The 18,578-nt window shown below is 35.8% G+C and overlaps 1 protein-coding gene across 1 annotated transcript in view; it reads right to left on the reverse strand.

Moving 5' to 3' along the window:
• Positions 1-18,201, reverse strand: part of LOC134667604 (uncharacterized) — a 37,437-nt gene extending 19,236 nt beyond the window's left edge. Inside the window, exon 1 of the mRNA XM_063525035.1 lies at positions 18,043-18,201. Coding sequence (XP_063381105.1) covers positions 18,043-18,112 — 70 coding nt within the window. The 5' untranslated portion in view covers positions 18,113-18,201. The remainder of the gene's footprint in view (positions 1-18,042) is intronic.
• Between the last annotated feature and the right edge of the window lie 377 nt (positions 18,202-18,578).

The raw sequence follows: 18,578 nt of genomic DNA on the forward strand, positions 1-18,578 counted from the left end.
GGCATTGGCCCATCATGTAGAGGAACCAATATGGTATATAGTCCCAATAGGAAGGCCAGCCACATTTACCCCGCAGCTACACTAACCCGTGACCTTACCTCTTTCGTAGGTATATGCAATAAAGACGAAAATACAAGAATTCCGAAATTGCTGGCAATCCCTATAACTGGATGAGGGGTATGTGGATTGTGTGGAATGCAGCCTCTTTCGCGTAATATAGCCACATTCCACGCCATGCCGATCCGTTGAGATTTTGGTAACAATAGGTCAATACCGTAAAATGTACATCCTTTGCTACCCACTGGGTAATTGTGCTCCAACTTTTTTTATATTTATTACTTATATCAAACTATATCATGAATTTAATTATTACAACATGCTGATTGTGTTCTTTACTAAATGGATTAAACAATAGTACATTGTGCAACATGGGGCGTAAGTTGAATATTGCAAACGAGAGTAAGTTAAATCGTGACGGCTTGTCGGAGCGCTTTATAGACTCGAGTTTGCAATATTATTACGCCCCGAGTTACACACTTTCGATACAAAAATTAAGTATAAAGACAAAAAACTGTTAAATCATGGCACTAGAAACTTCATAACTCCCTAGGGAGAACGCTTTTTCTATAACTCCCGCTAAACCTGCGTGCAATTCCACGGTTACTGAACGAATTTGATGAAAAATTTATAGTGTTATCGTACGGATATGATGGTCGTTCTTGTCACGTGACAGCTTGATAAAACGGTTTCCGTCACATTACTGGTCACATTCTATCCCGTGATGTTAATAACTAACGTAAACGTAAACGTTACTTATTCACACTTTTCAACATAAAATGCATTAAACTAACATTATTGGACCGTATAAAATTATGGGACATCGTAACCGTATTTCCGAACGACAATATCCATGTTTCACGATTTATGCTCCACGTAGAAAATGTCGGCACCGCACCGTTTGCATATCAACACCTCAACACCGACCCTTTGGCGAACTGAACATAAAAGAAGGGAGTCAATATTTTTAGGGTTCCGTACCTCAAAAGGAAAAAACGGAACCCTTTTAGGATCACTCGTGCGTCTGTCTGTCTGTCCGTCTGTCACAGCTTAGTTTTTTGAAAACTACTGGACCAATTAAATTGAAATTTGGTACACATATGTAAATTAGTGACCCAATGATGGACATATTTTTTATATAATTTTAATATACATAGCCAAAAAATGACTATCCCCCCCCCCCCTTTATCTCCGAAACTACTGGGTCTAAAATTTTGAAAAAAATACTCAAAATAGTTCTTTACCTATAGATGACAGGAAAACCTATTAGAAATGTGCAGTCAAGCGTGAGTCGGACTTATGTACGGAACCCTAGAAACGCGAGTCCTACTCGCACTTGGCCGGTTTTTTTACAGTATATAATGGTGCTACTTTACCACCCTAGGGCGGGATTAAAGACAATACGTGCCTAAGTCAAAAAAATTAAGGGCCATAATGTACAACGTTGTACAATACACGTGCGAAAAGGTAATACGCAATCGCAAATCTGACTTCGGTCGTGTTTCAATTTATCGCCTCATTACGAATTTCTACTTTTCGCACTTGTATCGTAATGTACCATTTCTCAAACATGCAATGAAATGTTGTCATGACTTACTTCAAATTGGGTCCGGAAATACTACGTATCCGGTGCGATAAGTGAAAAATCATCTTCACATATCATGTAGAGGAATTTCATACAGCCTTACACACCTAGGTCTGTAAAGCAACCTTCTTTTGTTTTTGAAAGCAGCCGCGGCCCGCGATACTCTTATAACATTCCATTTCTAACCGCAGCTGCACTACCGGTACTGAACGCGTCGCTGTCATTGTCAATTTCCATAGTAAAATTGACAGTAGTGCAGCTGTCGTTGGAAATGGAATGTTACCCTTAGAGTGACATTCCATTTCCAACTGCAGCTGCAATACTGTTCATTTTACTATGGAAATTGACAGTGACAGCGACGCGTTCCCATAGTAAAAGGAACAGTATTGCAGCTGCAGTTGGAAATGGAATGTCACTTTTAGGCTGGTTTTAGTGTCACGCGGACCGTCCGTGCGGATCGCTCCGCACCGCGAGAAATGAGAAAGCTGTCGACACCCGTCAGCTACTCTATGTATAACGCTCCCTGAACTTAATACATATTGGTCCGTCCGGTGCGGAGCGATCCGCACGGATGGTCCGCGTGATACTAAAACCAGTCTTATACTCGTACGCGCCCCGGCCGCCGGGCCCCGGGGGGTTGGTCAGTTGGTCAACGACACCTTCTCGTAACTCATGAGGCCCTGGTACTTACTCCGCGCTAAATTACATTTTTTGACAAGTTTTTCCCAATTTCGGCCATCGTAGCCTATGGATATTTCATTGCAAATTTGAGAACACCACTATTCAAATCTCTGCGAGAAACGGGGTCTATATATATCTACTTGGTCTGCAACCCTTCGTTTCCCGGCCTCTATAGTAATGTACTTACTATACACAGAAACGCCGTTTTAAATCTGCGGGCTTCCCTAGCTTTCAAAGAATAAACGTCCATCATTACAGTCGGTCGCTGCACACGAAAATTCTTTCATGTCCATTCAGTCGGGTTCCGAAGCAGTTTGAATAGTGCACCAGTGAAATAATCGGCATAGTAAAGCACAATCGCTGGCTGGAAGGGTGCCAAGCCATCGCGACGTACGAGCTAAGCTAGGACGTGGTTTCCTATGTGTTTCGTTTCGATAGAATTAACAATTTCCCTTGCCATCGGCCATCGACAGTCACGGTCCGTAGAGCAATGCTTGTCGATAACCGTTCAGAATACATAGTTTGTTGCGTACAGGGAAGCTCAGCGAAAAACTCATTCGGATTAGTTTTTGTCTTTGGTAATTAATACCCCTAGCACAGAATAAGTACTACTTAACTAGTACTTACTTACTTCTTCCTCGCGTTATCCCGGCATTTCGCCACGGCTCATGAGAGCCTGGGGTCCGCTTGACAACTAATCCCATGATTTGACGTAGGCACTAGTTTTTACGAAAGCGACTGCCATCTGACCTTCCAACCCAGAGGGTAAACTAGGCCTTATTGGGATTAGTCCGGCTTCTTCACGATGTTTTCCTTCACCGAAAAGCGACTGGTAAATATCAAATGATATTTCGTACATAAGTTCCGAAAAACTCATTGGTACGAGCCGGGGTTTGAACCCGCGACCTCCAGATTGCAAGTCGCACGCTCTCACCGCTAGGCCACCAGTGATTCGGTGAGAGCGTGTGACTTGCAATCTGCGGTAGTACTACTTAACTAGTACTACCGTACAGAAATTACACTTCCTACAAAACCGAAGTTTGACAGCGATTCTGGGACGAATCATGTTGTCCCTTTGTAATGTATGGAACTATTCCTTTCGGCTATTTAGGGTAGAATAATTTCATGTTTATCTTATCTTGTGCATACCTCTTTGATTTAATTTTTGTTGCAACTGTACATATCTGACATCTATTCTGACATTAACTCTAGTAATTCTGATTCTAACATAATTAATCAATACAGTTAATTTTACTGTAATAGCGATTATATATTTTTTAAATTACACAACGTTAGGTACTGTCTTACGTCAACATTTCATCGACTTCAACTTGTATGATTCATTTGTCCCCTCCTCGCACTTTTTAATTGCACCCGTCAACTCGAGGTAATACCGGATAGGCTGTCGGATTGAGCCGTATGTGCGATACGCGTTACGTAGCCAGATTATCATGTGTAGGGATTTAGCGGATCACTAGAGTAATTACGGCGACCATTATGACCGTTTAATAGTCTCATAATTGCTTATCACAGGATATATGTAAATGATATTAATATGTACCTACTCGTATGTAATATTAACTTTATTTAAAACGACCATGTAATTAATAAATTGCACAACAGGACTAAATCGCGTATTTAAGTTTTCAGATTTACCTCCGACTTTTCAAAGACGGCGTTGTCCCCGTGGTCTCGCGGAGAAGACTGGTTAAAGTTGACAATGTTGACATCAACATCTTCTAGCCGCGCAGTTTGAACGTCCTCGAAACGTCGGAGGTAAATCTTAAAACTTAAATACGCGATTAAGTCCCGTTGTGCAATAATAATGTTTTCTTTAAATCGTAAAAGTTTAAATCAAGTACCATGTAACCAGATCCCATGACAGAACCTACATCACCACCAGAAGAGTGTGTACAATGGAACCAGAAGATAATCAATAAAAATGTATACCTATATATACATAGTAAGTACCTATTTATGTTTAGTCTTTTTAGAAATGTTCTTAGCTCTCTATCTTTAGCAATAATCGTTTGCATTAATGTAAGTACCGATTTGTGAGCAAACAGTATGCAAGCTCCATCCCTCTTTATGGCCTAAGTAAGGCTAGCTTTCGCAGAACACTGAATATTAACTTTGTAACAGCTGTTTACATTCCGCCAAAAAAAGAGTTTGTTCAAACTTGAGATATTTATTGTACGACCACGACCTTAACTTTTTGTACTTAAACGACTGGGCTGAAAAATCGTCAGTGAGAATTTCACCCAAGTAAATATGTGTACGAGAATGGCGCATAAATGATGATATTGACATCCATTCGTGGCTCATTCCGCGATTTCGTCGCATCACCAGTTTTGGTGTCTAGCAGTAGAAGTAGTTACCTACTGGTGCGCAGTTGCGCACCGTTACGGAACGGACGCCTGCTTCAGAAACGCCAACGACATTCTGCCGTATTCGAACTTCAAGATATTCACAAGAGACAACACGTACTAGATCCATTCTAGATACGTTATAGTTTAGATATCAACTAGTTCTCTTTTGCAGCGCAATTCGGGCAACCAATGTCACTTTTACGTTAGATAGAGTAAGATATCTATTAGATGTGAATTGGATCTCCAGAATCGCGCAAATATCAAATTTGACAGGTTAGATCTTAAACATATCGTTATCCTATCTTGGTGATGTCTACAAGATATCTAATAGATGTCTATTTCAAAATCCGAATCGGGCACATTGTCTTCATTAATGTCAAATTTCCTTGAAAATAAAGCGTTTATAATGACACTCGTCAACATTCTGTTCAACTCGGTACAACGTAAGCTTAGACGGATTCTGGTGCAGTGATTGATTTTCCATGAGCCCCTTAATCCCAGTTTGTTAAAAAAGCGCTAATTTCCGCATGCTAATGAATATAATATTCCCCCCAGGGATGAAGGCAGGCTTATCCGTGGCACGACGGAGATCCACGATTTATTACATTTTTTCGTTTACCTTCGTCACTGGGACATTCGCCACAAATTGTACCAGTAAATAAACAATAAGTACTACGGCTGGCCACGAGCCAACTCTCCCACGTCGTCAAGAAACGGCAAACTTCGTTTAATTTCGCAGACAATCGACAAAATATAAATTAAAATTAATTAAAAGACGTTGACGAACTCAACAATGGATGTTGTTTCGAGTTGCCGCGACTTTAGCAGGATTAAAATACCACGCCTTTGTAAATTACGTCTAAGATAATCCTTTTACAATAATCCCACTCAAACCCCACCATTTGTAAAGGGAGACAGTTGAGCCCCGTGAAATTATCTCAAATTCGGTTAATTCCTTAAAAGAGATTCACTTTATATCGTGCGGATTGTTAGATACGTACTTATTTAAACTAAGTAGAGTGTTGTCAAATAGACAAATATTTTCATGTAGCATTGATGTTTACTAGGTATTGCTTAAGACGAAACAGGAGCTGAGTTTTAAATATTGTAGGTAAATATACCCGTCTCGCTAACGGAAGCGGCTCCTAAAACTAGTGCGATAACGACAAGGCGAAAAATCCTACGTAAAAATCTCAAAAATCGAGGTTTCGTACTCGACTGTTTCCTCCTCCAAAACTTAACCAATCGTAACCAAATTAGGAAATCTAAATGATTATGAAATTATCTATGTCGGACCCTTTTGCTTTTTTGGCTAATTGATATTAGTTTTGAATGCTACACCTCTCATTGCGGCACAGTCAATGAGGCCATTTTGGCCATTTTTGAAGGGCTCTAGCGCCTTAAGCATAATTACGTTACAGCTAAACCTAATCACTTTTTGGTAAGTGATTATGAGGGGTGACAAAGCCTGGACGCATATTAATAGTGCTTGGATTATTCAACTTGACTATTACAAAGCAATTACAGCAATTTAGGTACTAAATAGAAAGAGAATTAATCATGAAAATAGTTTAATTTCTTTCTTTTTATTTTTTAAAACCATAAACATAATTAATAACAAACTTAGAATAAAATTTACCTAAAATTATAAAACTACCTACAAAACTAAAACTAATACCTAAAAAATATATATATAACATAATGTGGGTGATCTAGCCGAATATGTATATATTAGGCTAGAGAATATGTAGTCTGAATACATGTACGGACAAGTACGAGTACGATGGCATTCTGATGTTAGTGGCCAGTTAGCTTGGCGTGGGCGAAGTGAGCACTCACCGCGAGGCGCCGCAAGGGGGGCCTCGCAGGAGGCCTCTTCAGGCACTGTGAAAGAAAAGGGTCTCGCAGATGCGACTTCACCCACGGCTAGATTAGTTTACGCTGTCAGCGGAATGCGGTGATACGTTCGATTGGCCTATTACTGCCAATTTACTATACGTATACCTTTACTAAGCTAACAAAATAAGCTTAGCTGTCTAGACCTACTTACCATTCCATTTACAAGTCTTATCGAGAAACATAATTATATTTCAAAGCCAAGGATTTAATGGATCCAAGGATTTATGTTAGCTCAATTTTAATATATTTCGATCTAAAAGAAACGTATTTCATCTAATCGTCGTTTGAACATTATACAGGGTGATTCATGAGACGTGAGCAGGACTAATCCTGCACACTCAGTAACTCATAATTGATCGATCACCATCGTGTTTATGTGAAACAACCACACTTTTTCCTATTTTTTAACTTTTTGGTGAGAGCAAATTTAATTCTGTACAATCATGGTCACCCTACTAGACCTAATTAATAAACATAAAACCTCATTAACCATAATGACAACATTTTGTTACGAAAAAAATAAACTGTCAAACTTGAGTGAGATACGAGTTTTCAAAAGTAACCAGTCCGTGATGACAGTGATGACATTCAATTTGACACAGAATATCGGTAGTTTAGTATTCTAATTTTAGGGTGACCACGCATATCGTAAATAAATTAATAACTTTTTTTTTCAACATGACTAGAAAATTAACGTTAACCTCACTAATACTGATACGAGACAGCTGCTTATAATTTACGAAATACGCAGTGTTAGTCCTGCTCACGTCTCCTGAATCACCCTGTATAACGTCATGATGGTGCTACTGAAACTGGCCTACTACCACTAAAATCGAAATTCGCAACTTGTGGGCATCTTCCTCTTTTACTTCAATTAAGATGTAATTAGAGTGACAGAGAAAGATGCCCGCAATTTGCGAGCTTCGGTTTTCACGGTAGGCCCCCTGTGCTTGTAATCCTAGAAAGGCTGGAAAAGGAAACTGGCAGAAATAATTAAACATGCCTTAATTAAAAAACTTGTTACTGACGTAACAAACATGGTAAACTTAGCTTAGTTTTGAAACTTGCTACTGAATTTCTCGTTTATATTAACATTTTGCGAGTACGAATTACTTTCGGCTTTCGGGGAACTATTTTAGGTAGTAGAACTGACATAAAAGTCATCAGTTATTAAAAACTTAATTTTTGGGTAGGGCGAGTCCGACTCGCGCTTGTCCGGTTTCTTTATTATGTATGGGCCCGATTCGGATTTTGAAATAGATATCTATTAGATATCTTTTAGACATCACCAAGATACGATAACAATATGTTTAAGATATAACCTGTCAAATTTGACATTTACGCGATTCTGGAGATACTCTTGAACGATTTCCACAGGATTGATATGACTTAGAGATCCAATTCACATCTAAAAGATATCTTACTCTATCTAACGTAAAAGTGACATTGGTTTCCCGAATTGCGCTGCAAAAGAGAACTAATTGATATTTAACTATAACGTATCTAGAATGGATCTAGTACGTGTCATCTCTTGTGAATATCTTGAAGTTCGAATACGGCTGTATGTCATTTGGATAATGTAAATATGGAGTAAAAAAGCCTTAACTACGGTGACATCCTTTTGACATAATATGTATGCCGGGCTAAATAAAATAAAACATTCTCTGACTAATATTTATCTTTTTTATTCGTGTGTTTTGTCAAGTTATATCTAATTGGCAAGATAAGCTTCTTGGCAACATGTCAATAGCTTTGTTCCACACAACAGTAAAAGTATCACCGAATGTAAGTTCTTGTAGCTCCACCAATTTTCGCGCGTTTCGTTACGCTCTCTATTTATTGGAGAAGCGAGACGGTAGTAAAAATGTTTATGAGCAATATCTAAACGCGAGCTCACCCGCCGTTCATCATCTGTCATCTCTCTGTCATTGGCTAAACGATGTTTTAATTTAAGGTGGATGTCTAGGGATGGGATGCCGATTATCAGCCAAAAGATGGCGTCACTGTGCACGAATTGTGGATTTTCACTATTTCTCCCAAAATACAAAGTTTCATAAGATGTGTTGATATGTGCGAAAACTATAAAAAATACTACATCCAAATCGAGACATGTTCAACTCAACATTGTCTCATTTCGTTATTACCGGAATCCAACTGCAAAATATTGCAATTTCTTGCATTCACGCACACTTACGTACTTAAAGTCACCTTAAAGTCAGTGTCAAATGTCAGCAGATTCGTAATGTTACAGTAAAGTAACCTAGAGGGCGCAGCGGATGAAATGTTTATTGTTGAAAAAAGATTGGAAATTAAATAATAAATTCTTGTTTGAGCAACGATTAAGAATTACAAGGCATTCAGAAGCAACTAATGTTTTCGACCATCAACTGTCATGTGCTCGTGGCACACGTAGCCTCTATTTTGAAAAAAATCAGATCGTAGCTAAGATACATGGTTCAAACCCCGACAATGCCAATTGTTTTTTTTTATAATTTTAGCATTCTCTTTTGAATTATTTTAAGCGTATGTTATTCTTCGAAACTAAACTTAGGTGAGTAAAACATTTTCAGTATTTTAATTATTTTTTAATAATATTATGGGAAGATTTATAATAAAAGTATTTTTATTTTCCGGTTTTCAAAGGATATAAATAATGATTAAAATAATTTAAAAAAAGTCATGCATGAGGCTAATTAGGATCGCAGAATAGGTACATAAGAAGTCAACTATCGACGAAGTATAGCTGGTCAAGCAGATCTTGTCAGTAGACAAAGGCGGCAAATTTGAAAAATGTAGGCGCGAAGGGATATCGTTCATAGAACATTTGGATTTCGCGCCTTTTTTTACTGACAAGATTTGCTTGACCAGGTATAAAATAAAAGTTTCCAAAATTTTCTTGAAATAATATACCTACATGAAATAATCAAATACAACACATTTACTTAAAATAACTTTTAAAATAAGGCATATAAAATTACCAAAAAGATGAAATAAAATAAATAAATAAATACAAAAAGAAATCTTCGTTCGTGGTTTGAACCCTGTCATGCTGTTCAACTTGTTAGACTTATACTCAATAGCTAAAAGCCACTAGACCATTTGACCATAGTAGACCCGGGCGAAAAATGCCTTCTTATTTAAGTAACCCATTACTGTCAAAAATATCAAGTTTGAATTGATATGAAATATAATTTTTCATTGTCAACTTATTGACATCCAAACGTTGCGAGCATGTTGTACTTTAAACCATTTGGCAACGTCGCACGGCGAAATCTTCTGAAAATGTATGTCCTTTTATATTTTGATATTTATGGATATACTAGCTGTTGCCCGCGACTTCGTCCGCGTGGAATCTTATCTTCAACATTTTACATCTTTAGTACCAATAATTTTCATATCCAAGCAATGTTGAAATTATAAGTACTTTTCTTTTTTAGCAAGTTGTATGAAGTTTGAAGTCAAGTGGATTTTGATGTTGGTTGCTGAAATTACTTTTCTTGTGTTCTCATAATAGGTACCTATGCCCTATGCCCTTATACAAAGATTCAAGTTCCGCACTCACAAAATATCTGATCTCCATACAAACGTGCAACCCCTTTCTCACCACCTTGGGGCATGATTTTCAAAAATGCTTGAATTAGTTTCCATGTTTTTTTAATTTAAAACGTTTTTACAAAGTTTCAAGTTCCTTGCTTAAAATAAAATTAGCACCCGCAGACGAATTTTCATCCCCTTTTTAACCCTCTTAGGGGTTGAAATTCCAAAAACGTTGCAATTACTTTTTTTTTATAATCGGCTATTATGCCTTTCTAAGAAGTTTCAAACCCATTTGTAATGGATTCAAACTTTCAACCCCTTTTTAACCCTGTTAGGGGATGAATTTTACAAATCGCTGAAATCACTTTTCCTGTCTTCTAATAATATCCCTAAATACAAAGATTCAAGTCCTACACTCGAAAAAATGTTTGATATCCATACAAACTTTCAACCCCTTTTTCACCACCTTAGGGGATGAATTTTCTAAAACGCTGAAATTAGTTTTCTTGTATTTGAATTTGATACTTTTTTACAAAGTTTCAAGTTCCTAGCTTAAAATAAAATTTGCACCCGAAGACGAACTTTCATCCCCTTTTTAACCCCCTTAGGGGTTGAATTTCCAAAAACGTTGCAACCACTTTTTTTGTAATGGGCTATTATGCCTTTCTAAGAAGTTTCAAAGCATTTATAATGGATTAAAATTTTCAACCCCTTTTTAACCCTGTTAGGGGATGAGTTTTACAAAACCCTGAAATTACTTTTCTCGCCTTCTAATAATATCCCTAAATACAAAGATTCAACTCAACCACTCGAAATTTTTTTTGATTTCCATACAAACTTTCAACCCCTTTTTCACCACCTTAGGGGATGAATTTTCTAAAACGCTGAAATTAGTTTTCTTGTATTTTAATAATATATCTTTTTACGAAGTTTCAAATTCCTAGCTTAAAAGAAAACTTTAACCCCATACAAACTTTCATCCCCTTTTTAACCCCCTTAGGGGTTGAATTTCTCAAAATCGCTTCTTATCTCTTGTTTACTTTATAAATGCAATCTGGTGTGCAAATTTCAACTTTCTGGCTTTTGTAGTTTCGGCTCTGCGTTGATGAATCAGTCAGTCAGTCAGTCAGTCAGTCAGTCAGGACACTTGCATTTATACAGGGTGATTCAGGAGACATGAGCAGGACTAACACTGCGCATTTCTTAAATTATAAGCAACTGTTTCGTATCAGTATTAGTGAGGTTAACGTTAATTTTCTAGGCGTGTTGAAAAAAAAAGTTATTAATTTATTTACGACATGCATGGTTACCCTACAATTAGAATACTAAACTACCGATATTCTGTGTCAAATTGAATGTCATCACGGTCTGGTTACTTTTGAAAACTCGTATCTCACTCAAGTTTGACAGTTTATTTTCTTCGTAATCATAATGCTGTCATTACGGTTAAAGAGGTTTTACGTTTATTAATTAGGTCTTGTAGGGTGACCATGATTGTACAGAATTGAATTTGCCCTCGCCAAAAAGATAAAAAATAGTAAAAAGTGTGGTTGTTTCACCTAAATACGACGGTGATCGATCAATTATCAGTTACTGAGTGTGCAGGATTAGTCCTGCTCACGTCTCATGAATCACCCTGTATATATAGAAGATGAGGATTCTTCTACTTATGTTGCAAATTGATTAAATTATCGAGAGAAAAATGCTAATGCAAAGAAAACAAGAAATATCCGTTTCATTTCTCATGCTATTGATTCGGTTAAATTGAGTTCTAATGTATGGGGAAGATAAACTAATTATAGCCAGCCTTTTATGAATGTAGTATGATACCTTAGGGTATGGTGCTTTACGCACACTAGCGTCCCTTCCCCTCCCCCTGACGCAACCCCCCCTTTTTGCATGAAATATGTCCCGGTTCACAGTTTTTTACATGTTTTGAGGAAAGTATACATTTTAGGTAAAAAGTGTCAATGAAAGAAATAATCCTTAATAAATTCTTAATAAAAAAGGTCATATTCATTTTTTTTATATGATGCACCTAATTCATGTATTAGCTTGTCAAAATTCGAAATAACATAGTTTTTACTTAGGGTTCGAAATTCATTTATTATACACGGTGTAACATGAGGAAACCGAATAATTTTGACAGCGTATTCCTGATCATATTTAGACACAAAAATGTCCTATAAACTTTTTTGAAATGCGGCTAGTTTCAGAGTTAATACCAATTAAAAAAAAAACAAGTTTCTATTGTTACATAGTTCGAAACGCCTTTTTGATGGCGATGTTGTTACTATGGGATTTAGTCTAAATATCCTTATTGATATGTCAAAAAGTGACAATTAAGTAACACGTTGCAAAAACTATGTTTTACGAAAAAAAAGTAAAAATCCATGTTAACTGACAAGTTTACCAATAACATTTACTTTTTATGTACATACATATATATTCAAAAAATTTAAAAAATAGCGGCCAAGTGCGAGTCGGACTCGCGTTCCAAGGGTTCCGTATATTACACAATTTTTAACAATGTATTTTTTATTTTATTTATTTAGATATTTAATTCAGGGAACAAGGCCCATATTACAAATACCTTGCAGACTAACATACATATGTATTTTATAAACTTAAAACTAAACATTATTTATGCGAAACGTGAGTGAAATCTTTAAAAAATCCGTAGGAGTCGGATCAAAAACTGTAATTAAGTCCGACTCACGCTTGACTGTAGATTTCTAATAGGTTTCCCTGTCATCTATAGGTATAGACCTATTTTATGTATTTTTTCAAAATTTTAAACCTAGTAGTTTCGGAGATAAAGGGGGGGGGGAATAGGCATTTTTTGCCTATTTTCTTGAATAACTTCTAAACTGTTTATTCGAAAATTATAAAAATATATATTTGAGATCCTTACAATAAGCTCTTTCATTTGATATGTAACATGATATAGTTTGAATTTTTTTATTTTTGAATTTTTTCATTTACCCCCCAAAAGTGGCCCCCATGTTTAAAATTCATTTGTTTACAAACTTACATATGTGTATCAGATTTCAACTTGATTGGTCCAGTAGTTCCGGAGAAAATCGGCTGTGACAGACGGACAGACAGACAGACGCACGAGTGATCCTATAAGGGTTCCGTTTTTTCCTTTTGAGGTACGGAACCCTAAAAACAATAAAAAAAATTGTTTTCGGCTAAATTGACCTAAACTCATACATACATTTTTTCCTTCTTTTGACCTCAGAAATAAAATCTTTCGCATTTCTTGAGGACACCTTGTATAATAAGTGTTATAAAATGAATATAACCATTTTTACTAAGAATTTAATAAGGAACTATTTCTTTCATTGACACTTTTATCCTAAAATGTAATATGTAATATGTGTTTAGGTCAATTTCGCCAAAAAAAAATATTGTTTGGTTTTTTTTTAATTTTATGAAGGAATTTGTACATAAAAATTAAATGCTATTGGTAAACTTGTCACTTAAAATGTTTTTTTTTTCGTAAAACTTAGTTTTTGCAAAGTGTTACTTGTCACTTTTTGACATATCAATAAGGATATTTAGACTAAATCCCATAGTAGCAACATCGCCATCAAAAAGGCGTTTTGAACTATGTAACAATAGACTTGTTTTTTTTTTAATTGGTATTAACTCTGAAACTAGGCGAATTTCAAAAAGTTTATAGGACATTTTTGTCTCTAAATGTGATCAGGAATACGCTGTCAAAATTATTCGGTTTCCTCATGTTACACCGTGTATAATAAATCAATTTCGAACCCTAAGTAAAAACTATGTTATTTCGAATTTTGACAAGCTAATACATGAATTAGGTGCATCATATAAAAAAATGAATATGACCTTTTTTATTAAGGATTATTTCTTTCATTGACACTTTTTACCTAAAATGTATACTTTCCTCAAAACATGTAAAAAACTGTGAACCGGGACATATTTCATGCAAAAAGGGGGGGTTGCGTCAGGGGGAGGGGAAGGGACGCTAGTGTGCGTAAAGCACCATACCCTAAGGTATCATACTACATTCATAAAAGGCTGGCTATAATTAGTTTTTCAAAAAGCACAATTTGACCGAATATATGAAAGAGGGTCATTGTTGTTGTAAAAGGTGTGCAGGAAATGATACGTTTCTGCACTAGAGCAGTTTAGGTTCCAATTCCAAGTACGATTTTATTATTCTTTTTACAATAAGCAATTGAAATTTGGGTATAAATGGATTTGTTATACAATTTCCATTCTGATATTTGACTCCCCATTCCATAAATAACGATACTTTTGGCCAAATTGTTAATTGAAAATACCTACTCTCAAAAATACCTACTATAAAAATGTATTTAAAAAAACACATGCATTTTACTTTCCTCGTATGCGAAAAGAAAAGTAGAGTGTTTTAACTCGGGTGAAAGGCAGCATTTTTGAAAAAAAACCAGGCAAGTGCGAGTCGGACTCGCGCATGAAGGGTTCCGTACCATAATGCAAAAAAAAACAAAAAAAAAGCGAAAAAAAAACGGTCACCCATCCAAGTACTGACCACTCCCGACGTTGCTTAACTTTGGTCAAAAATCACGTTTGTTGTATGGGAGCCCCATTTAAATCTTTATTTTATGCTGTTTTTAGTATTTGTTGTTATAGCGGCAACAGAAATACAGCATCTGTGAAAATTTCAACTGTCTAGCTATCACGGTTCGTGAGATACAGCCTGGTGACAGACAGACGGACAGACGGACGGACAGCGAAGTCTTAGTAATAGGGTCCCGTTTTACCCTTGGGTACGGAACCCTAAAAATATCATCTACTAACGTTATTGTTATGCACAAGCAGAAGATATTATAGAATCTTGTTTATTTACAAGAAGATGACATTTTTCTCCACATACCTATATATTTTTGAGAAAAATATAGCTAGGTATTTTAGTTTAAAAATCATTGTTACAATAAATATAGGCTTTTCCAGAGAACATTTATATTTCTACCGAAACGAAAGCAGAATTCACAAGGGTTTTCGGCGGACGACCGTAACGCGAATTATTGTTTGGACTGACCTTTCTATAAATATATAAATGTATTTTATTGTGTAATAATCATAATAATTATTAAGTTATATTAAATCTGGGAATGAAATTATATCAGAAAGGAGATTCTTAAATGAGTAGGTATACTCGTAACATGCTTTGTGCATTAAATATACCTCCCTCTATTGAGTGAAAATAAAACAAAATACACAGGTAATCTGTGTTGCGGTTTTAAAGTGCCATCTGTTACACCTTTGACAAATTAAAAATGATTGCTTGTCAAATGAAGTCGCCATGTTAGAATTACACCGATACTATAAGCATCACTCACACAAACAAGCAATGAGGCAAAATTTTACCAATATTCAAAGGCTTTTTTCTTAATAATTTTAATCAAAATCTAGTATTTTTTTACGTTAAGCGAAGACAGAAATATATATACTACCCAAACATTACATATACAAGTGAAGAAACCCTATATAATAGGAGCTAGGGTGCCAAGAAAGTTGTATGAAAATCGAGCAAGGAGAACCACCTTAAATAAAACCGTTAGCGCGGACATTAAAATGGCCGCGAATTTACACTTAACGTTATTGTTGAAATGGTATTAAGATTGGTTTTTGTACTGAACAATATGATTAGTCTCGTGATTTATTGGAATGGGACCAAAACCGTAGTTACTTACGCATAACCGAGTGTACGGTCACCTGCAATAATATGTTACTCTTCGAAGGCCGCAAAAATATTGTGACACGCTTTAAAGTCTCTACAAACAACATCGTGTCAGATATTTTTGCGGCCTTTGTTGTGTAACATATTATTGCAGGTGACTGTACATTGTCACTTGTACATGTATATGGCATGTCATTGTGTAACTGTGATTTTGGATTTGAACGTTGGATTCGAACCCACAACTATTATGGATTTTAATTACCTTAATTAAATTAACTCTATCTACTATTTACCAAAATGTTCATACAACATACCTAACCTATTTATTTAAAACTCATACATGTACCTGTACTTAAAATTGCAATTTCATTTACCGACGGCTCTGCTGTATGAAATAATTATTTTAAAAGTTTTATCTTTACGTATGTACATAATGTACATATATAAATCCCAAATATTATTTTACACAAAATTTCCATCATAAATCAACGCAGGAAACTTTAATCATAAATAACAGGACCAATAGGCAGTGGCATCCGTTATTCGGGTCAGATCATAGATAGCAATCAAATTTAAATTTACGAACCTACAATAGTTATTTTGTTTTACAAGGGGGCAAAGTTGTTATTTAACCACTCGTGCTAATATTGATACCCGAGCAAGCGAAAGATTCCAAAATTAGCGAGGGTTTCAAAGCATGAGGGTTAAACAAAATTTGCCCCCGAGTGAAACACAAAAATTTTCACCACACCAACTCGAAGCAAATATTAAATGTAAAATACCTATCAAACAAAATCAAACCATACCGAGTCCAAATGTTATTAAATATTTATCATCCAAAATCATCATTTAAAAGTCAATCCTACCAGCAAACATAAGAAAACAACTCAAAAATTGCATTTGATTACTTTGCCTCACATGTGGATAAAATGCAACTTTGCTATTCGTTTTCGAAGTGCAAAGTAAGCCTTTTTGAGCTGGTATGGTGAAAAATAAAATATAGGTACCTATACCTATCACCTATAATACATATACTACCACAATTAGGCCTAATACAGCAACAAATAAAATCATCGGAACCATTCCTTGCGGAGCTTATACCTACAGATTTATAAATACGAAAGTAAAATAAGTCTGTCTGTCTAGTGTATGTATGTCTGTTACCCGATCCTCTTCACGCTCAAACTGCCGCGGATTAGATAATTTTGGATATGTAGATAGTTTGAGGCCCGAGAAACGACAGAATAGTTCTTATCAATCATCATCATACCGCACAGAAGAAGTTGTAAGCAGTAAAACGTAGTAAACGTAGTAAAACACATAAATCGGGTAAAAAACGTAGGTTCAAATTGATAATACAGCAAACATAAAAGATTAAAACTCTGCAGAATAATCTTAACGTCTAGAAACGAGCCAATCAGTGCAGTTTCTGAGAGCTGGTTAAAATAATGTCCTGCACTTAGGTATTTTAGGAGCGAAAACTTCTCGGACTATCGACTCAGCTTTATGACGGCGCCATATTTATTAGGCCTTTAATTTATTCGAATCTCGAAGGTTTTAAACGAGCGGAACGAAAGCCTGTGCATTATTTATTAAAAGAAAAAAAATACTGGCTCTAAAATACCGTTGGAAAATTTGTATTTGGAATCGGAGTCGGGATCAGTTTTATGAGAGTTGTAAACAATTCGCATTTAGTGTACTAAAGGGTGTAACATGGGAATGTGATAGCCTTTGTTCCTTTCAATTAAAAGTTTTGGATAGGCTCTCTCTTAGCTGTCTAGCGGTAAAGACAAAAGTACTTAGCATTAATCTAAGAAATGGGCATAGTTTTCTTTATTATCTGTTTAAATTAACTATGTATTGAATAAAAGTATCCCAGTTCCTTGGGTAACTCTGTTATCATCTTATCTGTTATCATCTAGTAATTATGAATATATTTTATAAAACGTAACTTTAATGTAACATGTGTACAATTCTATAACATACCTATGTAGTGCATTAGTCCGAACTCTAGCTGTAAACAAGCCATTTTTGGCTTAGCAGTTAAGAAACATGAAACTCTGCGATTCATTTAATTGTTTAGAACTTTAATAAATAAAAAAAAAAAAAAAAAAACTAGAATATGTAATCAGGAGCTGGTGAGATGATCTTATTAAAGGACATAAAATATTAAAAAAAAACCAGAAACACTGAGTATGAGACACTTTACTCACCACATAACGTTATTAGCAGCAAAAGCATCATTTTAACATTTTTATACAGCGTTTCGTTTGATAATGGCATAAGTTCATTCACACGTGCACTTCAAATAATTACAATCAAGTAATTACTTAGTCACATCATACGTTTGTAATTCACTGTCTTATCAACTCCATCTCTTCTTTCACCATAAAATACCCATTAAATTTTTTTTTTAATTTTCGATCGAATCTCTTTCTAAATTTAAAAACTTTCGTTCGGTAGACGTAGCTGTTTACAATTTACAAATACCGGAGCGCGATCGTAGGCCATGTCAGCGCGAGGTGCCGCGAGCGTGCCGGCAGAGTGCGCGCCGCGAGCCGAGTGTCCTCTGTGCTAGCTACCCTAGCGACATGCGCACTCCACACTACCCCTAAAGGGTCCTTAAGTGGATTAAGTTTTTAAACTTTGACAATTGATGAAATGACGTAAACTTTCCTAAGTGAAAAGTTGGAAATTAAGCAATGTTTTGATTACTGTTGTAAAATTTGTAACATGCCGGGAGCAGGAG

The sequence above is a fragment of the Cydia fagiglandana genome, chromosome 9 (genome assembly GCF_963556715.1).
Source record: "Cydia fagiglandana chromosome 9, ilCydFagi1.1, whole genome shotgun sequence".
Taxonomy (NCBI): Eukaryota; Metazoa; Arthropoda; class Insecta; order Lepidoptera; family Tortricidae; genus Cydia; species Cydia fagiglandana.